Source organism: Hippoglossus hippoglossus, chromosome 1 (genome assembly GCF_009819705.1).
Source record: "Hippoglossus hippoglossus isolate fHipHip1 chromosome 1, fHipHip1.pri, whole genome shotgun sequence".
Taxonomy (NCBI): domain Eukaryota; kingdom Metazoa; phylum Chordata; class Actinopteri; order Pleuronectiformes; family Pleuronectidae; genus Hippoglossus; species Hippoglossus hippoglossus.
In genome coordinates, this window is record NC_047151.1 from 16,674,871 (window position 1) to 16,698,651 (window position 23,781).

General features: G+C 40.2%; 1 protein-coding gene across 5 annotated transcripts in view; it reads left to right on the top strand.

The window, feature by feature from the left end:
* tbc1d1 (TBC1 (tre-2/USP6, BUB2, cdc16) domain family, member 1) overlaps window positions 1-23,781 on the top strand; it is a 41,324-nt gene that overhangs the window by 2,591 nt on the left and 14,952 nt on the right. The window contains exons 1-13 of one of the 5 annotated variants that reach the window (XM_034593860.1): window positions 3,081-3,276; window positions 12,083-12,673; window positions 13,956-14,045; window positions 14,129-14,233; window positions 15,174-15,306; window positions 16,502-16,593; window positions 17,146-17,265; window positions 17,523-17,648; window positions 17,891-18,039; window positions 18,450-18,713; window positions 19,631-19,750; window positions 19,919-20,032; window positions 20,179-20,309. In XM_034593860.1, coding sequence (XP_034449751.1) covers window positions 3,208-3,276; window positions 12,083-12,673; window positions 13,956-14,045; window positions 14,129-14,233; window positions 15,174-15,306; window positions 16,502-16,593; window positions 17,146-17,265; window positions 17,523-17,648; window positions 17,891-18,039; window positions 18,450-18,713; window positions 19,631-19,750; window positions 19,919-20,032; window positions 20,179-20,309 — 2,104 coding nt within the window. In that variant the 5' untranslated portion in view covers window positions 3,081-3,207. Of the gene's footprint in view, window positions 1-3,080; window positions 3,277-12,082; window positions 12,674-13,955; window positions 14,046-14,128; window positions 14,234-15,173; window positions 15,307-16,501; window positions 16,594-17,145; window positions 17,266-17,522; window positions 17,649-17,890; window positions 18,040-18,449; window positions 18,714-19,630; window positions 19,751-19,918; window positions 20,033-20,178; window positions 20,310-23,781 lie in introns of those variants that run through there. The other 4 variants (XM_034593835.1, XM_034593842.1, XM_034593871.1 and 1 more) reach the window with 4 other exon arrangements.

The following is a 23,781-nucleotide window of genomic DNA, read 5'->3' on the forward strand; positions in this document are numbered from 1 at the left end:
CTGACCTCTAATCCTTTCAACTCTCCTCCACATCCTGTGCCAGCAGCCTGTGTGTGTGTGTGTGCACTGTAAAGCTGCAGCTGGTGTCATGGTGCTGGTGACATTTGAGAGCATCTTCATTGCATGCCATGCCCGACATACCGCAGACTCAAAAGAGCCGGCCAAGCCAGGGAGCCGGACACGATGGAGGATATTAAACAGATTACATGAGTCAGGGAAACGCAGAAAACTTTATATCAAGCCTCAGCTGGATCTGTTTTTCTTTCTCTGAACCAAGCATACACACGTGCCTGGACTCGCATAACAAACCTGCGTAGACTTCACACACATGAACAGCCAGCATGAATAATGTAAATATAACTGTGTGTTTGTGTGTGTGTGTGTGTATCATTGCATTTACTGTATGTGATGTAACTGCACACAAATACAGATAATGTCAACTGAACATAAGCTTGTTCCAGATTTTTGTTGTGTGTGTGTGTTTGTTTGTACGTTTTTGTTCCGATTGTGTGTTTGTGTGAGTGTAAGTTCTCTTGATTGAGAGAAAATGAGTTTGTGTTATATCGACCAAGCAGGATGCAGAACCATGTTACCACGGAAACCCCTTCCTGTGGCCCAGCGCCTGTTTGTGTGATAATATGATTGTGTGCATGTGCGTGTGTGTGTGTGTTTTTGTGTGTGTGTTGATCTTGCTCTCTTTTTCAGCCCCTCCAAAAATTGTGATGGTGATGTCAGGCTGACCACCTGTTGCTCTAGTTCGGTCCCAATGGGCAGACACACACACACACACACACACACACACACACACACACACACACACACACACACACACACACACACACACACACACACACACCTAGCACACAAACACTATTGCATGCATGCTGATTATGAATGTAATCCTCAGGCACCGCCGTGGGCCTTATAATACTCCACCTGTTGTTAGCGCTGCTCTTGCATGAGTTTATGAGTTTATTGTTAGGTACCAATAATGTAAGTCCCTCTTGTGTTACACAGCAAACATATATAAACAATAACAAGCTGCAGGGGGATTCAGATGTATCTCGGTTTTCTCACAACCCAAACCACACACACACCATCACATCTCTAAACATTTTCTACAGGAAACACTGCACCACACACCCACACACACTAAATCCCACTCTGCATAATTGTTACTTTCAAGTGGGGGAGGTGATAATGAAATGACATTTTCAAATTATCTAATCTACATCTCAGTTTCACGTGGAGTTCATATTCATATTTTTCTCAAATGCGCTGAATCATTAGAGGTGTTGTGGATCCTTGTGATATTAAATCTGTATTTCTTAACCCATCATTTAGTTATTATGTAGTTTCTGAAAGTGAAAGTTGAGGATTTGCAATTCTCCAATTCGGAGAAGTGTGTGTGCATGTGGACATGCTCTTATATTCCTCTTTCTGTAAGGGTGGATACGAGTTTTTGACTTTGAGAGTAAAGTCATGTTAGATCATTCTTGCTTCCTTAAAGGCTGTGAAGGAATTCTGTTTAGGGTAAAGTAGACATCTATAGGAGTCAATGCTGGGGAATGCGTCATGTCAACAATGGTCCTTATATTTTATGTGACACATTTCAAGCAAATTTTTTACTTTATATGACACATTTAATAAAGATATGTAAGTGTGTATTATAGAAAAAGAAAAAGTAAAAGAGAGAGGAAATCCTGAAAAAGACAAGGTCTTCTCACCCAGCATGTATTTATGTCTAGTTTATGTCTGTTACAAACATAATTTGTTTTTAAAAATATATCCATAATGGCAAAAAGTCCCATTAGTGCATATTTTCAGAACAGCAGAGATAAAGAGGAACTTCCTCTGGTGGGTCAGGGGACAGAAACGGTCTCAGAGGGTCTGTGGGTTTTCCCCCTGCTGCTCCTGCAGTATGAGACAGGAACCACTGGGTGTCGTCAAACGTGAACTTTTTTTGTTGTTGCTGGTCATTTACAAGCCAATTCAATCACTTTTACTAATACTTACTTATGTTATTTAAATGTTGTATTTATTATTAGTTATTAATTACATATTAATTAGAAGTTAATTAAATATTTAAATGTTATTTTTGCTATTATTGATGAAAGATCAAATACTGTAGATTTAGATTTTTTTTTGCTACTGTGTAGTAATATTATTATTAGTTGTAGTAGTAGTCGTAGTAATACGACTACTAGTAGTATTAATATAATTTATTAATATTGAGCACTGTATATAAGTGTTTCTACAATAAATATTTAGTCCTTTTCAGCTACAGTTTTTTGTATTTAATCCTATATGATAAACCTGTGGGTTAGACAATTAAAATAATTGGTTAACAATTAAATACAAATATATAAAACAGAAGACATTGGATTGGAACATAAGATGTTAAAAAATTCTGCTGTTAGGTCTCACAGTAGTTTTCCTAATAATTAATTTGAAGACATTGGACTTTGATGGCATCCGTTGTTCTATTATATATAGAACTTTACTGTGTGTTCTAGTACTTTATTGTTTTTCATTTACTTAGGGAGTATGTACAGTTTTGAGTAAATTTTACGTTTATTACATTCTATTTTGAGTTATTTAAATTCTGCGTATCTGTTTTATTATTACTTCGCTCTATATGTGCCATGCCCTTGGCACGCTGCTGCTCCAGTATAAAGTGGAATCGGTTCTGCTCTGAGGCGGTGGAAACACACGGGACTTGGACATAAAACCCTCAGGGTGGGGAAGTTCATTCCCAGCTCTCTTCCATCTGCTTCCCAGAGGAATCCATGACAGGAAACAGGAAATACTGATGATGTTCAGTCCCACCAGTGAAGATAATCTTCATCTTGAAGTTTGAGTGTCCCGGGACAGGAACTGTGGCCACACCAGCCTCTCCTCTGATTGGTGCAGCCAGGCTGCGTCAAGCCAACAAGAGTTCGCCGGCATGTAGACGGAAGTGCGTAGATTTGCCTTCAAAATAAACGCCAAAAAGCAAGTAAAAACTACATGACGCCAACGGGTTCGTTTTACTTTGAAAATGTTCAAACGAGGAGTGCTTCCGTTTCACAGTGGGCAGCTTGACGTGTTGCTCCAGGGAGAGAAATCAACTTTCCACTGTCATGACAGAGAAGAAGTGCCTCTCGCTGTCAGGAGCCGGGTTCTGACCAGTTCCGTCTCGGACTCAGTGGTTTCTCTGTGAAGTTTATGGCGGATGGGATGAAGGCGAGACTCCAGCGGCTCAACCTGTTCAATGTCAAACAGGCGCAGAAAGACGTAAGTTTATGTGTGAGCTCTGTCGTGGAGTTCCCGTGCTAAGTGGGCAGTTAGCTAACTTTAGCCCAATTAGCTCAGGCTGCGGTTAGCCAAGTTAAATAAGTTAGCTGTGGTTAATGTTAGCAGAGTAGAGGTAACATGACCTATTTGTTTTCTCTATAATGACGCCGAATGACGCTTTCACCTTAAATACAAATTAAACTAAATTAAACTTGACGGACGTTCTCGCCTTTACGCCACATTCACCTGCGTGTTGGACCAAATAAATCACAGGTGTAACAGAGTTATTCACCATGTGGATCTGCTGTCTGGTCTCCACAGTAGCTGCATCACAACACAACACAACTGACTATCAACTGCTTATTGACTTCTGGGTGTTGTCAATATCCAGGGTCCTTTTTGTAGGCTTCTGCAGGGGACATGTTTGATTTGAATCAAAGTGTGTTCACAAGAAGAAAGTGTCCATTTGGCTTTTGGCTCCTGCAGCTGATGGTTGTTTATATTATTGATTGATCTGCTGATGGTTGTCCCCATTAACATGTTGGTAAATTACAACAAAATGCCATTAACACTTGACCTAAGCTCAATGTGATATACTAACTTAATTTGTTTTGATAGATTTGCAGTTACTAACTGATACGATTTAAGAAAACCAGCCGGTCCTGACATTTGAGAAACGCAAACCAGAGAATATTTTGCGTTTTTTGTTTGATAAATGATTAATGATGAATGAAAATGATTGACCTCTCTGTCTTTAAATGTTTTGGTTTTGTTTGGCCAACAGTCTTTAACGTAACATTAAAGAAATTCAGGTTACAAGGTTATAAAATGGACAAAATCATTAAATCCCCATGTTTGTGAAGATGGAACCAGCAAATATTTGTTATTTTTGTTTAAACAGTTTCTTTAAACTGATGAATCAACTGTCAAAATAGTTGCCAGCTTATATTCTGTCAATCGATGTCAATCAATGAATCGACTGTTAACGTTGATCTGCTTCAGAACATTGTGGTGTGGATGAGGGGGTCACAAATATTGTCAAAGCTTCACTGCTATTGGTTATGTTATATGAAGTAAAGTCCAATTTAACTGACTAGTCATTGAAATAAATTATTAAGTAAAGATTTGAGAACTTATTTGTAATTAGTCATTTTATTTTTAGAGAAATGGGTAAAAAAGTCACTGCAGCTTTCCAAATGTGACTATTTGATGATACTTTTTTTAGTCTTCCTTCCTTTGGACTTCATCACCATATCACCTTGGGCTCTTGGAAAAAACAATGAGCAATTTGTGGCCAAATGTTTTATTGATTAATCAAGAAAAGACATTTTGCACAGTCCCATGCGTTTCAGAGAAACTGCACAGTGTATCACACTCGGGGAGGATCCCTCCTTTTCCTCTTACCTCATGATGTTGCTCGACCTTGTTTTTGAAACAATGAAACACTTTAGTAATAAAACGGGCTTGTTTTCTTCAACTGGATGTTGTTCGAGCTTCTGGTTCTGTTAAGAAGTGTTTTACTCACTGTCAGACCCTTTTTACAAAGCTGGGTACAGGAAAAATCCTGTCTGCTTAGCTTAGCTGTATAGACAAGCCAAATGTAGGAGTATGTGAGTGAGTGAGTGTGCGAGTGAGTCATGGCGATATCACCTCCAGAGTCATTCTGCTTATCCCAAGATGTCACTCCAGGAACAGGAGGCCTTTAGTCATGTATGAACACCGTATTAGGCACAAAGTCTGAGTGGAGCTCTCTCTTGCCTTGTCTTGTCGTGTCACGATTTAGACAGCAGAATATCAGGGATAGTTACACTACGTTTTTTGATTGTGATAAAAAACTGTAACAGCTAGCTTATTTGCTAGGTTTGAATGGAAGTTGTTGATTGGCAGAAAGTCTCCGTCATTTCCCGACTGCCTTGTTTAAAGAGCTGACTTTACACCTTTCTAATAAAACAACTCCTTTCCCGTCTGTCACAGCCTGGAAAATACTGGCGGCAGCAGCAATTAGATTTTGGACAACAGGCAAACTGAGATTATAGATTTGGGTTAATGATCACCCAAATCGTCTGTGGGAGACTGTACCGCTTGGATATTTAATCCTCCTTCGTTATTTTTCAGCAGTACCCTTTTTCTTGTAATCCCTTGGTCTCACATGCTTTTCCACTCCCTTTTTTATGTGACTTTCCTCCCCTACTCATGTGACACAGTACTCACACTGTAATTAAAACAAGCCGGTCCTTCACTTTGCTTGTCTCACCTGTCTGTAAGTGTTAGAGCTACTGTACTCCTAACACAGACTCTCTCAGTCCTCTGAGGTGAGAGCCTTGTGGTTATCTCTGAGCCTTACTGATCAAATTTATTCTTCGCCGAGAGTTCGCTCTGACTCAGCGCTGCACTTTCACAACAAGCCCCTTTAGTGTCCCTGTTATCACACGTGAATGGGTTTGTCATCTTGTCTTTGTGCTGTGAAGTGGCTGCTCAGTCCAAATACAGTGATGTCAATGTGTTTGCAATTTTTAGCCATTCAGTTACACTTCCTGCTTCACAACACTTTAAAATGTGTCCACTTCTCTCTATTGTGCTTCGCCCTCTGTTAGTGATGCGTAGATCCTGAACTTTGAACTTTCTGAGCACTGGTTACAGTCCACAAGGCACAAGACCCAGGCACATGACCATGGGAAGTGCAGAACTTGGACTTTTAGTTGGTTCCTCATCGCTGTTGATTCCCAAGGCTGGCTGGTGTGTCAGTGGGTGTTCGGTGGCATTTCTCCACTTCTTTTTCTTTTCTTTTTTTTACCTTGTATCTCTAGTAATGAGTATACATGGGAAATGTATGTTTTGAACTACATTTATTTAATTGAAGTAATTTTCTCTGGTTGTAGTGGGTGTTGCCCTGTTTAAAACAGTTAAAATTACATTTAAGTTGTTGATTCTGTAAATTTGCAACGTTCGGGTAGAGACTTGGAGTCTGGTCTCTGCGTACTATCTTTCATCATTGTTTGGGGAAAACCCTAAATGTGGGACACATGGCTAAAGAGTCCCTCAACCTTAAAAACAGCTCAGAAGACCAGTTAGTTTACAGGGCCAATGGAGAAAAATAGAGGAAGCTAGAGGGATGAAAGAAAAAGGTGTATGAGTTAGTTCTGCTATAGTCTCAGGGACATTCATCTATATGTTTTGCTCCTGGTAACTGACTATGCTCTTTATATAATATCCTCACCTTTGACCCCGCTTCTCTCTTAGACAAACACTGAAAAGTTTATTTTTTGTATTGGACTGAATCACAGCTTCTCGTTTACTGGCGATACTTGTGTAACTTCCTTCTTTTCGAGGTCAGTAATACAGTAGTTCTGTGTCATTCTGGCCTGGTGAGAAAGGCTGTGCTTGTTCAGTGTTATTCCTCTGTGAGAGGCCAAGGATCACAGTCCAAGGCAGTGTCCAGCTGCCTTCCTGTCTGAGATCAGCCTCATGTAAACGTTTCACTGAGCAAGATACTGTGCAATAAGGCTGCTCTTTGAGGGGCAAATCCTCTCTTAGGACCCTCAGCTCAAGTTCAGATGTTTTTAGCCTTGTACCAGCAGCAGTCTATAAAAGGAGGGAAGTTGTAGGAAGGGATGTAACATAAAGGGAAAGTACTAGAACAAGAAATCCAAGAATGATGACATAATGAGGAGGATATTTTAGTCCCTGCCCATTTGTTCTTGGTTTGCTGAAAGGATTTCTATGAAACTTGGTGGAAGGATGGGATATGGGCCAATAAAAAAACCCATTGAATTTGGGTGTGGATCCAGGATTTCTTTTTTTGCATTTTCTTTTACTTTGCAAGATTTGACAATTTTTCTGAATGTAAAATATCTAAAGATTGGGAACATTTATAAGATCTCAATTTGATGTTTGATCAGCCCACCAGTCCAGATCCCAAACATATTTTAAAAACATGAATCTTTTAATATGTAAGAAGCTATTACCAGCAAATGTTCAAATGAAAGCTATTCAAATTATTAATCATTTGATCCAAATTGTTGATCCTTAATTGTCTCTTGATCATCTAATGGATTGATTGACTGTTTCCGCTCCGTATTCCTTTCAATTTTACCTTTCTCAAATGAGGAAGTGGGACAAATATTCGGTGTGATATCTTATATATTAAATAGGCATGTCTGTGATGAGTAAATCTGAAATGGATCTCCAGTGAAAATGCATTTGGGATAGGGAGTGTTTGTATGAGAAAGTAGAGGAGAGTGATAACATCATCACGCTGAGAAGTTAAGGAGCAGCAGAGCCAAGTAAAGCAGAGGGAGTGAAACTGGGGTCTGGTTGCTGACATGAGAAAAGGTTAGACAAGGACAGAAAGAAAAAAACACATCCTCCTCGTCCTCGTGGCTGTTCTTTGTCTTCAACACCAGAAACACACACACACGAGTGAAGGAGTGAGAGGAGAGGCATGAGCAGGGACTCACTGTACAGTATCTGTTGGTTCAAGTGCTTCAGAGAGTCAAAAAAGCAGAAGGAAGAGGAAAGGGTAGATGGAGGAGGGGTACGCAGAACACATAGAGGTCTGTTGTTAGTGGACAGATAGCAGACTCCGCTCTCATGCCACTATGATTAAAAGCAAGTAGACTCTAGAAGCTTGAGGGTGAGAAATAAGGTGTCTTGATGCTGACGGCATGTAAGAGAAGCCAGTGAATTAGTAATGTTTAGCTCATCTTTAAGACAAATGGGAGGGACATTTTTAAATATAAGATGTATTTAAAGAAAGAACGTGTTGTCTTTCTGCTGCTATGTTTGGAAATTATTATGGGCTAAATTCATAATTTTTACAATTTCATGAATAAAATATCTACCTCCTCAAACACGTAAGACATGAGAGTTGTGCAGTGTAATGCAGAAGTTATTGTTCATGTATAATCAACACGTGTCTTCTGTTTCTCTGCCTGAAATCATAAAGTTATTACAAAAGAATAACTTCTAAATGAACAATTTGGCCATAATTGTAATGCAGTCAGCAACAATAGACTTTATTCAGTGAAAGTATGTGTTCCTCATTGTTTAACCTGCAGTTTCAAAAGGGTCATGACGTCTCATTAATCACCTGAATGATCATTGATCTGGTTGGACTAATGTCTGGAAGAAAATAAGTCAGTCAGAGATCATATTCATTGACTGTTTGTGTCAACAAATTACTGAAATGTTCCAAAGGTCAAATATGTGCTATTTAAATTCTTGTTAAAACTCAGCATTAGTGCAAGCTTTCTAATTTCTTCTTATGTTTCTTGGTCTCTCTTTACCTTTTCCATTTTGTTGACATTTAAAGACCTTAGATCCAGTGTTTTTTTCCATTTATAAGAGGTTGAATCTGTTTATGTATCCACAGTAGCTTAATCCCGAAGCAGAACAGAGCAGTGCAGGTCATGTTCTGACAGACAGACCTAGCAGCCAGGCTACATGCCCATCTGGATAAGAAGGAATGCATGGTTTATTTTTATGTTTTTTCTCATCCCCTCGGCCACAGGTTTTCTCAATCTTGTCACAAAACAACTGTTATTTCACTTGAACAAAAGCTTTTAAAATAATCCTAGAAAGCTTCCAGAGAGGGCATGCTGTTGTAAGTCTGCCCCATCCTTTAAATAGGTTACGTTAACTGTAGTAGGGGTTTCTGGCACAAATTCACCTCCTTCTAATGTCCAAGAAAAATTCTAAAACAAGTGCTCCAGATTCTTCAAAAGTTTGCAACCAGTGTTGAGAAGCAAATCCAGTATGTTATTTCTTGTGTTAATGGCTCTTCTCTAAACTCACACAACTTCAGCTGCAGCAGAGGTCGTCACACGTGGTGTGCAGGTGACCAGAGGAAGGCTCTCCTCTCGTCTCTTGCCACCTGCATCTGCGGGGCACTGCTGCCGGCTGGCCGCAAGATCGTGAATTTGATAGGCAACCCGGTGCTGCACATGAGAACATGAGAGAGACGCAGAGACGGTTTTAATTTCCCTCCATGCCTGCACTTGAGCAGGCAGCAGTAAATTATAAATCTAAAAACGATAAGAGATCATCGCCAGCAGTTTGTAGACACAGATGAACTATGCTTCAGAACACGTAAGCTTTATATGAAGCTTCTTATGTCATTTCAAACTGTTTACTCTCATTTGGCTACACCAGTTCATACGTTTTTGTTAAATTCCTGTCCTGCCATTTGCTACTAAAGATATGAACCTGGTTTGGGAGGGGATCATTGTTCTGCCTTCATGGTGGCAGTCGTCCCATTACTGTATAAATGTGTGTAAATGGAAGAGCCTGAACAGCAGGACAGCCGCCAACGCTGTTGCGTAACATGTCACGGCTTTGATTTCAAAGTGCCAACATGCGATCTAAAATCCCACAAGAGGGAGGCTGTATGTCTTCTTGTTTAGTTCAGTGCAAACAAATAAATGGGGCATAACAATGGGTCCTCTTGACGGAAATATTCCGGGATCTGCGTATAAAAGTAACGAGCGAAACCCACACCCACGCAAGTGTGTATACACCTGAACCTGCTCTAATCCTCAATAGCTGTCATGAGTAACAATGCTTCTTTTCTCCCACGGCACCAACGTCTCGTTGAGTTGAGTCATGTCCCCACATAATGCCACTGAAAGAATTCCAAAACAAATTTACTGATGTGAAGCAGACAGAGCAGGTTATGAAAACATTCAACGCCTGAACGACTCTGTTCCAAGAGGCCTCCAGCAATAAACTGTAGCTTTAGGTCTGGTGGTATGTTGAGATTGGTGACCTCACATAATTACCACTATAACTTTGCCAAACCTTAACTGCAGCAGAGGTCAAATCATCGGATTGTTGTTAACACTTCATTAACATGTAAGCAACATTTCAACGTTATAGCTGTTTGAGGTGGATGTCATTTCATCAGTCAAGGCCATCTTTAACACTTATCTGACAAACTTATCCAGAGCAGCTTACAGATAATGGAGGACTTGTTTTTTTGAAGAGGAGCACAGGTGAGCACACCTCATGCCGAGGCAAGACACAGCAGGACCTGGCTGGAAGTGTGTCAGTGTGACGGCAGATTTAGTAGCTGCTAAGGCATCCCACATAAATGACATCACTGATGTGTGACTCAATCCCTGCTTCTGCTTAGCTGGTCTGCTTCCTCCTTTTTGTTCCTTTGTCTGGTCAGAAAACTCGGCCCACAATAGCAGAAGCATGTGTACCGTACAGTGTGTTGCAGTCATTCTTATGTTGTTGTTGTTGTGGTTTGCTGCAGCTGTTGTGTGTATTAATAACAACGTTATCCTCCTGAACGATCAACAAATTATTATATTTCTTATTCATAGTACTACATAAGTATGGGCCAACATGAATGCTAACTTCCTTTTAAGACTAATTCTAACTTCTTACGTTTTTTCTTTTCTTACTCTCCTTTCTGGAGCTACATAGAGGACAATGAAGACATTATAAAAAAAATACATGTTGAAAGAAAAGTGGTTACCCCTTTAGCCTCCTAGCATTAAGGTTCCTGGATTTCATTTCTGTGTGGAGTTTGCAAGTTTTGCCCCTGTGGGTTTTCTCTTGAGTACTTCGGCTGAGCTCTGTTTGTCCCTGTTATCATATTCCATGATTGTGGTTAATGTCTCATATCAAACCAAGTGGAATGTGTCAGTGCTGACTGTGATTGTAAATTGTGTATTTAGTTACATTTCTTTCTCTTTGACTATTTGAAGCACATTAAGCACATAATGGAGAACTGGTTTATTACAATATTTTTATGTGTGGTGTGAGAAGTTTCTATGAAGATTTTTGGGTTTGGTTAAGCTTGACTGCTTTTCTTCGAGCCTTTTTTAAGCACTATTAAAATTTGTGTCAGTCCATTGTATGTTTGTGTCTAAAACTGGCCCACTGCTTTAATGGTCATGGAAATCCTGTGTTAGTCATGGAAAGAGTGTTTTTCTTGTCAGTGAGTGAGAGAGCGCAGAATTATGGATTATTTGTTCTAGTCTGTCCACTTAACAGTACATTTTCAGTAAAAAATAGAAAATGAACTCTTTATATATTTGGATTTTTTGTCAGTCTGTTATGGCAGTTGAAAATACAGTTTATGAATGAAATGAGTTTGTTGAATTGTTCAGAATAAAGTCAAAGTTTTCAACTTGACATTTTCCTTTTTTTTTAACTAGCAGCTACATTTTGACAGAAAGTGTTTGGAGGGACATAGAGGCAGAGCTGTGGTCCACTCTACTAATGTGTCCTGCTTATTTATTGCATGTATCCTAGTCTCACTTAGCTGGAATGATCCGGCTGCACCCATTATCATTCTGCTATCATGAAAAAAAGCTTGTTTGTATTTTGTCAAACCAATCACTGTCGTGTTGTTGATGTGATTGCACAATCCAAATCTTTGTCAAAACATGGCCTTTTCAGCATGTGGGTTTCTCACTTGGAGGTTGTCGTTGCTTCCTGTAGTGAAAGGGATTTTAAAAACAGTCACAGGCAGAAGTGGCAGAGGAGGTGAATGTCACAAAATTAAACTAATTCCCCCATCAATTTTTTAAATCAGTGAAGACTGATCAGCTGCTGCATCATTGTAGTTTCACCTTTACTTCAGTTTTTGGATCATGGGTTTCCAAGCCTAAAGTTACAAATGTACTTTGAGCTCAATATTGTCAAGTTGTTTTTGTCCCATGTTCATGTGATCATATTCACACTCACCCTCACACTCTGTTTTCTTCCTCAGTTCCTATTTGTACATTTTGTGATATGGAATCACAAAATGTTTATTTATAGTTGTGACAAGGTCTCCTTCTCTTTATCTCTCCAGGTCCCTGAGATCATCAGTACGTTGAGGCAGGCCGGCAAGAGCTCTGCACGCAACAATGATATCGTCACCGTTTCCAAGAAACCGTCCACCGGAGGCAGTGATTCCTCAGATTCATCTTCTTCTCATCTCTCCACATCGTCAACCTCCGCAGCACCAACTGTAGTCGTGTCTCCGACAGCTTTTGCCAAAAAGTTTGAGGTGCTATTTTGTGGCCGTGTGAGCGTTGCTCACAGGAAAGCTCCACCCGCACTTATCGATGAGTGCATCGAGAAATTCAGCCAGTTACATGGCTCAGGGACAACCGATAAAGGAGAAAATGGTGGGAGGTTGGTGGGTGGGCTGAGGAGGGCATTAAACTTCCAATCCAATGGACTGGGGAGTGGTGCTGTTGGTAATGGCGCTACTGGGAGCCCCACTACTGGCAAGCGGCCTGTCTTGTTCAAGCAAGACCTCAGCTTTCCCAGTCTACAGGGCCTGGATGAGAACGGACTCTCACCTGAGATTTCTCTCACCAACACTACTGATGCACTTACACGCTCCGCTGAAGTACAGCCCACCAGCCTGCAGGAGAACAGGACCATGCTGTTCATGGTAATTTTCAGAGATGTACTCTATAAACACTGTGCTGACATGTGTGAGTTAGAGAAGTAAAATATGATTGTGTGAATAGTGCAGCAGGGTTATTTGTGCTGATAAGCTTGGTCCAATGGTCAAACTGCATAAATATTACTCTGGAGGGTATGTGCAAATGATAAGCTTTTGGAGCTGATCAGTCAAAGGTCAAGATCAACAAAGATATGGTTGAAAAAACACATTTTGTAAGACATCTTCACAAATGATACAGCTAGAGAGACAATCTGAAGCCTATATTGATCAGAAAAAAATATTCCCCATCATATAAGAGATGTTAGAAAATGAAGTCATATAGTGTAGAAAGGCATTAAAAACATGATCAATATTCCTTCTACAATACGGTTCTGTCAACACATCAACAAGACAAAATTACTGAGCTCACTACTGGTTAAAATCAAGTAACATCAAACTAAAAATGTTTGCTCCAAATTTTAAACAAAGGCAATGATACAAAGAACACTGCTTTTTAGATGAAAGGTCTTCTTCCAACTCGCACTCAATGGTCCTCTCAGACATCTCTGTTGAAAATAAGAAGAGTAATTTATATTGCAGTCAAGCACAATTTTGGACTCCCTCAATAACAAGGCCTAGAAAAAACAAAAATCACCTTACGACTCAGCAAGAGCGACTGCTGACTGCTGCTCAAAATGAGCCTGGTCACGCTCCTCAGGTTGACCTTCAGTCGACCCTGGTGACCTCCTGCCAACCAGAGATTTTCCTGTTTGTCCTCCAGACGGGAAATGGTGACTGCTGGCACAGGAACCACCAGTGCCTCTTGCTGTGGCCCTCAGCAGATACAAGCAGCGACATTGCTGACACTGATGATACATCCTGCTGCTGCCATAGATAGCAGTCAGGATTACCTCACCCCGGTGACATGTGTGTCTCATTGTTTCTCAACGGCTTTGAAGAGACGCATGAAATCGCTCTTTTCCTCCAGAATCCGATTATGTAGCTCATACTTGATACTGAAGGACAGTGAAGTGGAACTTGTTGAGAGGAGAATACCTATGCTGTGATTGAACAGACTTGCTTGTTATGAATCCCTTGTTGAGGTTTAGGAGTGATGGTGACTCATGTTCTTATGATGGTGTGAATTAGTAAATCCCCTGCTCTGAAGTGCAAGGTACTTTTTGAGCTGAAATAAAACAAAACTCCCCACACACACCACCTACGAAGACACATCTGCACTAAAACACGTCCATTCAAAGAGTCTAACTGTGTCACTTTTGTGTTTTAGGTTGGCAGGTCTCAGATCTTCTTGGTCAGTCCGGACACTAAGAAAGTTGCCATAGAGAAGGGTTTCAGAGAAATCTCCTTCTGCTCACAGGTATAAAGCACCATGATTCTACATACTGTCTATAACTGTCATATTTGTGTGTGATTTTAAAACCCTATTGTTCATCTTTCCAGGGTATTCGTCACGTGGATCACTTTGGCTTCATTTGCAGAGAGACGGTGGAAGGAGGGAGCTGCCATTTTGTTTGCTATGTCTTCCAGTGTACAGACGAATCACTGGTGAGATGGTGTCATGTGCACTTTTACCTGCATTCATAATTTAAAAAAAATGTTGGCAAAGCACAAACCTGGTAGGCGTATTTTTAATCTGTAAAATGTATGACTCTTTATTACTCTTATATACACCTAAAATAACAGCTTATTGTTTAGCCTGCATTGGTCAGATTCAGTGTGTCCATGGCCTCAGATTTGTAAACTGGTCTCTGAAATCAATGCCCTCAAACGACTTGGTTTTTGAGTAAATAGCTTAGTAAGTACAATAACAACGCAAACAGACAGAGATTCCTTCATTTATAGATAGATGGTGTTTTCACTCTAACCGGTTCTCTTATATTTCCTTATTAGTGCTTCACACTCCCTGTTCACATTAGATCAGCTCACTCAGTCTAATTGAACACTTAGGATTTAAATCTGAGTGCCACAATGCACAAAGCTACATATTCATCACCATGTTTGTTTTCAATCAATGGAGAATAAATGCTGCTACGGACTCATGATTCAGGGCAGCTCTGTTCCACTGAGTCACGGTGCACCTCTGACAACACGATCCTAATGGACTGTCGGGTGGATAAAAAGCATTGATCATTAAATGGATATATTATACTATGTAGTAATGAGCTAATGTTACAGTGTGATAAGCTTTTACTATGGAGAGACACTGGTCACTGCTGCCAGAGTAAACAACCTGTGGAGAGAAAACTGCATATCTATCTCATTTTGACATAGTCTCTTTATTGTGATACATTTGTTCTTCTATCAGTTTAATTCTACAAAGACCCAGCTTTCTCACTTGTATTAAAGACGCACCCTGATTAAGGTGAGCTCTAGGCACAGTAACAGAACGAATAAATACCGGTGGAGGCAAACTGATGAATGGCAAATTTCTGAAAGTTGTATGATGAACGAAAAAACATATGGGAATGTTCTTCTGCTCTTTCAGGTGGATGAGATCATGCTGACTTTGAAGCAGGCGTTCTCTGTGGCAGCCCTGCAGCAGAGTGCAAAGACCCAGAGCCAGCAGTGTGACAGTTGCCCCATGCAGCAGCTCCACAGGCTCTGTGAGAGGATAGAAGGTCAGTGTCCCTGCGCTCTATAATGCTACAGAAGTGAAAAAAAGGGAAGAATAAAATAATTTTCAAACTGTTTCGATAGATTTATTTGACATCAGTAAAATGAAATACAAGAAGGTTGTTACTCAGTCCCGCCATATAATTGCAAAGGATAAAAACACAATAAAGCCAAAATCGTATTTCCTTACTGGTCCTCTTAATGTTAGAGACTTATCACTTCAAATTCAGTAAAGAGATTAACTATTTTAAAATGGGGGCCAAAGGATGAACCTACAGCATTTTATAGATACTCGATGCAATAAATTTGATCTGCAACTTGATGAGGTGAATAAGAGAAAGGAAAGGAGAGATAGAGTCTGTGTCGCAGTGTGGTCTTGACAGTGAAGAAGCACAGTTGTCAGCTGGTTACTCAAACAACATATCAAAACCTTGAGTCAAGAAACATTACGAAGCCGCCCGACTTGCATAACAGCTCAAGTGCTGATTTAGAAACAACTTTAGTAACTTCATGAAAGAGCCCTCCAGCAGAATACATGTCATTTCAGATCTCCTGGTTTTCAAGTTACAAGATACCAAGCAGCTATGCTGTGCATTTAGAAAAGTTTTGCATGTCTCTCCATTTGGGAATATACTGTATATCCTTGAGGTTTCTCCGGTTTCTCCCTTGTTAAATGTTTTTTTGGGAGGGGGGAATTTTTTTCCTTATCAGATTCAAGGGCCTAAAGACAGAGGGTGTCATGTGCTATAAACATTGTGAAGCCCCTTGAGGCAAATATCGGGAAATATAAATACAACAGATTTATCATTGTAGTTGTAGTCAAACAGTTTGGTTTGATCTTTGGTCTATATGAATTAGCAGTCACATTTTGTTGGAAATGTTCCTTGTTTAATTTTAGTTGGCAAATAACTTAAATAATAATAATAACTAAAATAATGGACAATAATGGTAATTGGACAAATGTTTTAGTGTACAAGGCTCTGGTCTAAAGGAGGCAAAGTTAATAGGTTGAAATTGTGTGTTTACATCCTCACAAAAAATAGAAGTACAAAATGTTACCAGCTAGATAGATAGTTATGCATATGAAACAATGAAACTAGTGCCCTGTAAACATGCATTTACTATATATCAAACAACTGTGTGGTGAAAATAGCCTTTTCTTTTTAATTTATTTTAAAACCTTATTTGCATCATTTTCAGGTCTACAACCATCAAAAACCAAACTGGAGCTTCAGAGACATCTGGCCTCTCTGGACAATCAGGAGCAAGCATTGGTGTTTGAAAACACTATGGTAATACGTCTGTTCTGTCTGTTCTGTCTGTGCACCTGAAGAACAAGGTGTGAATTCCTAGTGTAGAAAAAGAAAACCAGTCAGTTTGCAAGTTGTACATTCAAGACTGATACACTGTGGTATCACAAGATTTTCATGTGGGACTCGTGTCTCTCGTCTGTCACCTCAGATTTTAGTATTTTCTCCAATTTGTGTCTCTGTCTTTGGCTCACTTCACTTTTTTGTTTCTTCACAGAGGCACCAATGGGATTAGTTGTACAGTGATAATACATTTGGATCTAATGATATTATTTGTTGCCCAATGTTGTTGTAGAGTAAAAGTAGACTTTATTAGAAGTGGTAAAAGAAGATGAGATGAATGCCCATGAGTATTTCTCTATTACTCAGCTGACATCTGCTGGTGAAGCCGTCAAACTACAACACTGCAGCAAAGCTGTTTTTGTGTTCAGTGTTTTGTTGGTTTACTGATTTTTATAACAACCTTTAGTATTTGCCAGTGTTAAACAAATATGAATTAGCTTTTACCAATGTTTGTTTTTGTGTGTGTTGCAGAGGGCTCGTCCTAAGAGCGATCAGGAAGAGAATGAGTTGGTGATGGCCTGGCTGAGGAATCTGTATGAGGAGAAACAGAAGAGCCATCAGCACACACTGCCTGGAGACAGCAGCAAACAAGTAACTATATCACGTACACACTCACACGATCTACCAGTAGTTTCTCTGCTTTATATTTCTCATTTCCTGTCTCTTTTTCTATTATGTCATACATCTCTTCAAAAGTGTCAACTAGGAAAGACAAAAATGGAAAAAGGCTTTTTTTTTTTGTCTACCATGTACACAGATATCCATGTATCTGTACTATGTGGGCTGCCCCTAACTCAGTCACTGCCATGCTTTTTCTGTCTGTTCATTTCTCTGTCATGTATTTGTAGGTGTGTGAGGAGGCAGCTCCAGCTCCTGTGCAGGCGCAGCAGCAGAGTAGCAGCCGGCAGCGACTTGAACAGTTCAAGAGCCGAGCCAAGCGCTCTCTCACTGAGTCCCTGGAGGGCATCTGGAAGGTACTTGTTATGTTGCACAAGGTTGCACATGTGTGCGCTTGTGGTTAGGGAATGCTATAATTACTTGCATGCAAATGGTAGATTTTATTTACACATTTTATTTACCACTACATCTTAAAACTTAGAAAAGGTGGTGTGGTAAATGTTAATGCATGAAAATGCATCCGGGTTTGTAGTCTGTGGTTACATGTAAAAGCTGCATAAATGTACTTAACCTTGGAGTGTGTGTGTGGTCTTGACAGGGGAGCAGCAAGGCCAGGATTAGCAGGGACAACAGTGAAGGAAGTGACAGCAGCTCCTCCATCTTTACTTTCAACAGCAGCCAGGAACAGCTCTGCTTAGATGACCCCTTATCGTCCTCCTCCACGCTACCACCCACCAGCCCACTCAGGTAAACACACCTGAATGCACTTACCACACACTGACTCATGTCTCAGGTCAGAGCAGTTCCACCTGTTTTACTTGGACTTGGACGTCAGGTGTCTTGTCATTAGGCCTGGTCACACTCAGCCTGGACTAGTAAGTAGGGTCCTGACATCTGCCTACAGAGCAGTCAACTGTTCACTACCTGGTGGTGAGTTGGATCAGGTGAGTAGCTGCAAGGGAAGCTGCCAGACAGAGACAGTAAATGCAGAGGTGTGACAACTGAACAGAATTAGGCTCAACGTCGTGCCTAAATTATGCAATGCTGTCCTGGTCTTTCTCTGACTTTTTTACGAGATTGCATTAAGCTTATATTCACCAGATCACTTCTACACTGTTGATTTCTACTCCCTCTCTTGCCTTGTCATTTTTTTTCAGGTGCCACAACTCAACAGGGGACCTGAAGCACCTTGACACCTCTCTCCGTGTGTCTCCCTCCTCCTCCTCTCTACCTGGTGATGAGCAGCCGCAGGGCTTCCGTCGACGGGCCAGCACCTTCAGCCACCCTCCAACCCCCTCCTCAGGATTCGAGAACTCACCGGTGCACACACTAAATCACACTCCACAGGACGCCACCGCCGCTACCAAGCCCAAGCTCGTACGACACTACTCTGTCAGCACTGACACGCCACACCAAAGCAAGTAAGGAGTATGTTTGTATCCACATTGTGTGTCTACAACAGCACAAACAAAGATACCTTATACCTGAGCTTGGTTGGTTTGAATAGATTGATGTCACTGTCCAACTTCACAAACCTCTTTCCCTCCTGGTTAAGAGGGTGTTGACACAACGTGGCTTTGTTAAGGATGTGTTTTTTAGGGTTGGGATAGATCCTGTTAACTTTAAAAGAGACGTTAGGGAAAAGTTTCTGTGATGTTACTTCATGTGGGCAAAGGGACAGACAGCATCTTTTGCGTCTTTCTTAAGAGGAATATTATCACAACCTCCTCCACCGTTGTCATGTTTGTTGTTGTCATGAACTCTTGACTCTGCGCTGCCCTCTAGTGGAAGCACTGCTTAACAACCGTCTAACGTAAATGGTGAAAGTTACATCGTTTGAATTGGACATATCTCTTTTTGTATGTAATGGCAGCATAAATTAGCCCGGTAGCTCAATGTCGAATGGCTATGAGCAGGAATTTGTGTGTGACTATGTAACTATATAGGAGTTATAGCTACATATAGGAGTGTACAGCCAGCTTAATGTAAGTGTTTGAGCCATGTCTCTTAACATCTTGGTTATCAACTTATTTGATCTCTGCTTTTTCTCCCTTGTTGGTCTGCTTAAAAAATCTCCTGACAAATAACAACATTAGAAGTTTATACAATAAACTACCATTACAGATTATTATTAGTTTGTGATAATCAGCTGAAATTCTAACTAATAGCTGCTCACTTATGCTCCAACTCCAAGCTTTGCCTTCAAAACCTTTTCTCTTCCCTTTTCTGTGCTTTTTCTCTTCACCTCTTTTTAGTTTTCATGCTTTTTTTCAGTTTCTTTGACTTTCTTTGCACTTTTTCTTTCTCTTCCTTTCACTGTATTTACACTGATCCTCAGACATGCCTCAACCAACTCCACCCTTCCTCCTGTTGCTCCCTGCACATCATCCTCCTCCTCTGCTCTGCTCCCTCATCACCCTTCCTCCCCTTCTTCTGGAGCCCGGCTCATTAAGAGAAGGTGAGAATCCTGCTCTGGTTCTCAGTTCAGCCCATACATCATCTCTGTTTTCTCTGTTGGCACAAATTGATTTCTTTCATGCAAAATGTGTCTGTGTGAATTGGCCCTAAGTTTCTCTTTTCATCATGTGTTGTGCCACCTTTTTCCACCTCCATCTCTCCATCTCAGCCCTTTGGTTGGTCTTCGTGCTCGTCTCCACTCCTCCTCCTCTGTCCCTAACTTTCTGAAATTTCCATTTCTGGCCCCTGTCCAAGAGAATGATTGTCCTCAGCCAAAGAGCAGGTACATACACATGTACACCAAACAATCATGCCATGTTAGTGTGTCCAGCATAATAATAATTTGGGTTTCTTTCCTACAGTATGGCCGACTGATTGAAGGTTAATCATGGTGCATGTTAACTCTTCTGTGGGTGTTTGTGTTCTCAGTGACGTTGCAGCTCTCTCTACACCAACCGCAGCGTGCGGAGTGGGGGAAAGCCCTCTGCGCCACCGCCACTCATGGAGGCAGCAGATCTTTCTACGGGTCGCCACACCTCAGAAAAACACAGACCCCAACGGTAAGAACACATATTCTTACAAGTGTATTCATCTTTATACAAAGGACTACACTGCATCACCTGTAGTAAGACACTGCCATTAACTTTAACTGTCATTATCAGTCGTAAGGAAAGTTCAGGTTTTGATTGTGTCAACAGCTCCCTTTGATTGACAGTGTCGATTGAGTCCCCACAAAGCATTTTACAATTCTTAAAGGAAACGAAAAGTATGTTGCCATATTATTTGAATACACAAACACAAACAAAATATATAGTACACATGAGAGCAGGGTTATTGAACATCAGAATCACAGGATTGTGAAAATTTAAATAGGTAACAGTAGTCTAATAATGCTTGATCAAATCAAATTTGTGTTCTTATAGGTACAAATATTTTCAAACTAGAAGGGGGCCTGGAGAGCATTTACTGCCATCAAGGCACACACCCTATCTTGCCATGTTGAAGGAAGTAAAAAAAATGTAACAAGTTCTTCCCTCGGTCATGTCACACCCCTCCACAAACTTAATGAAAAGAACCTCCTTGGCAAAGGTGATAAAAATTACAAATTGGGTCTATTATATATTTGTTTTATCCCAAATACTAAATTCTTAGTATTGCCTTTGTACTACTACTGACATACTTTATAGATCAAAATGATTATGATTATTATTATCCAGGCTTATTAGGAAAAAGAAAGTTGACATCCTAAACGGTGAAAACAAAACACTTGATTCCGACACAACATTGCACAGGAAGGTGCATGAAAGAGTTTGATACAGTGACTAATTCTATGATATTATTTAATCCCACTGAGTTATGGACCTTTTGCTTACTGTTACAAAACAATACTGCACATGCCTCTTTTAAATTACCTGCTAAAATAACTAAAATAACAGCTTAATGCACTTGGTGAGTGTAAGTGTCTGTGTGCGTAAGAGCTTTTACAAGCAAAGCAGAGGGATTACTCTGCATGCTCCAGTTGAAATTAACAATACGTCTTCTCCTCAGGAAGTTCAGGAAGTTCCAGGTCAAGACACTCGTGTAAACACATGTACTCAAATGCATACATGCATGCTTTATAACCTTCTCCAATAAAAGACCATGAGCAAAGCACTTCAAATGGGCTTCGTCAAACATCCCCACTAGATCCGCATGTGTCAACAGAGGTACAGTGACAAACCCTCTCCACTTAGTGTCACTCTTTCATTTACGTGATGGTACATGTTTATTCAGAAAAGAGGAAGTTCGTGAGAATTTATTAATTTACCAAAGCTCTTTCATTCCTGTATGAACTTGAATTGGCTCTTATCATCGTCCTCCTGGCAGAAATGTTTGGTTTATTCCCCACTAGTCCTGATCTTTAATATCTGAATCCACAACTAATTTACTTTTGAACTCTCAAGAAATTGAGAAAATCTCAACAAATTATTCAAAACAGGATATGTTTATTGGCTATTTAATTTCCTGTCCCTTGGTAAGATTAATCAGAATCACTTAGCTGATGACGTTCCTTTACATCTAAATTTTAGACTTCAGATTGATATGCACATGAGTTGCTGTGGCATCTTGTGCTTGTCTTGGAGCTTTGAAATGACCTGAAGTGAAAGAAAGCTTAAGGAAAAGCTTGAATGCCTTGAGCGAGTAAGAATACTCTGTTGGTCTGCAGATTGACAGCCCTATTTTAGATTGATGAAGTACAAATGAAAAGGGCGTTTTTACAATTTACTGATATAAATCAATTGGCAGTCTCAGTATATGCCCATGCAGGTGTGTGTATGTGACTGTCTGACTCTGCAGACAGTGGGAATCATGCTTGTGCTTGCATGTCCTCAGATCCTATGTTTTGATAATTATATGTGTGTGTGTGCGTGTGCGTGTGCGTGTGCGTGTGCGTGCGCGCAGTATGACAGTAGAAGTGTTGACAGTTGTAATTCAAGTGTGACGCCTTTATGATACAGTGAACAAGACTTAATTAAAACCTCGTACATGTCTGGACTTCGTATGAATGTTTTAAATTAAGGACGTAATTGAAAACTGCTTATACAACCACAATTCACCAGTAAACATATTAATGACATTATTGAGTCATATTTGCATTTTGCCTTGGGTCAGCTGGTCTCAGCCCGTTATCTGTTGGCAGAATAAAGTCAAATCTGTTGGCAGATTTCAGAGTTAAAGAGTTTGTTTGAGTGACAAACATTATGTCATTATATTTGATTGTGTGATTTTTCTTTGCAACTTTTGTCGGGCATCTTGTGTCTGTCTGAGCCACCTGAATTCCAAGAACACATCATTTGTTACTTGTAATTTCATGGTTTTTGCCCTTTTGAAATGTGTCACATTGTGGAAGAATATAAGGTGTGCGCAACCAGAAAAGCATTATGCATATATATAAATACATAGCTCAATATATATCCACTGCTGCCCTTGAATAAGGAGTGTTTGTTAGGAGTGTGTTATTTCAAGAACTGAGTAGTGACTTGAAGATACAGTAACGAGGAAATGCCAAGTGTCAACCTGCATCGAACCAGAAAAGTAAACAGCAGCACTTTCTGTCACAAGGTGTTGGATCCACCTCCACTGGTGGCTGTTGCTTGGACCTCTAAGCTGCTTCGTATTGTTCACTTTTATTTTGTAGCTGCCATATTAACTTTGAAGTACAATAGATAAATCACACAAAGAAAATGTAAAGTGCCTAAAAATATGACAGAATAGGTCAAACCACAAGAAAACTGCATCAGCAAAGAGTTTTAGTCGTCTCTATTTGTTACATAATTTTAAAAGCCATGCTTATGCTACCACTGAGGGGTGCCAGAACCTAAAATTTACAAATCCATCATCATGGATTTAACTACACACTGCAGCCACACAGCAACATTTCCATTTAATCCAATCATCAGCTCTCTGATGCAGTTTCAGCAACAACTTTACAACCTTCATAAGGGCTGGGATAGTGTTTTGAATTGATTAAGTTACATCTTGATAAACATTAACATTAATTTATTCACTCCTGTACACACCCCTTCTGGATTTTGTGTCAAATGAAACAGGAATACATTATTGCACTGGATATCCTTTTGATCACAGATTATTTGGGTGTAGAAGTGTAAATGACCCATTCAAGTGGAACAGGTGAACAGCAGCTAAACACGCTCTCCTAATCATTAACAGATGGAAGTTAGCTGATAGCTAAATCTGGCATAAATCATCTCTTCTCATTTTGAGATAAATCTATTGTGCATTGTCCTTGTTTAATTAAAAAAAAAGAAAACATTTTACGCCTAAAGTTTATTTCGACAGTCAACTGCCAGGGAGTAGGTCAGTGTGATGGGCTACGTGCTGCCTAAATGCGATGCGGTGTTGGGTTTGGAGTTGGGTGTGTACTTTTATGTGTGTGCTTACATGCATGAGGTCATGGGTGTGTCGCTTGTGTGCATTTGTGTGAGTGTGTGTTTGAGGGGGTGGTGGTGTCTCAAGGTCATGTTGACAGTC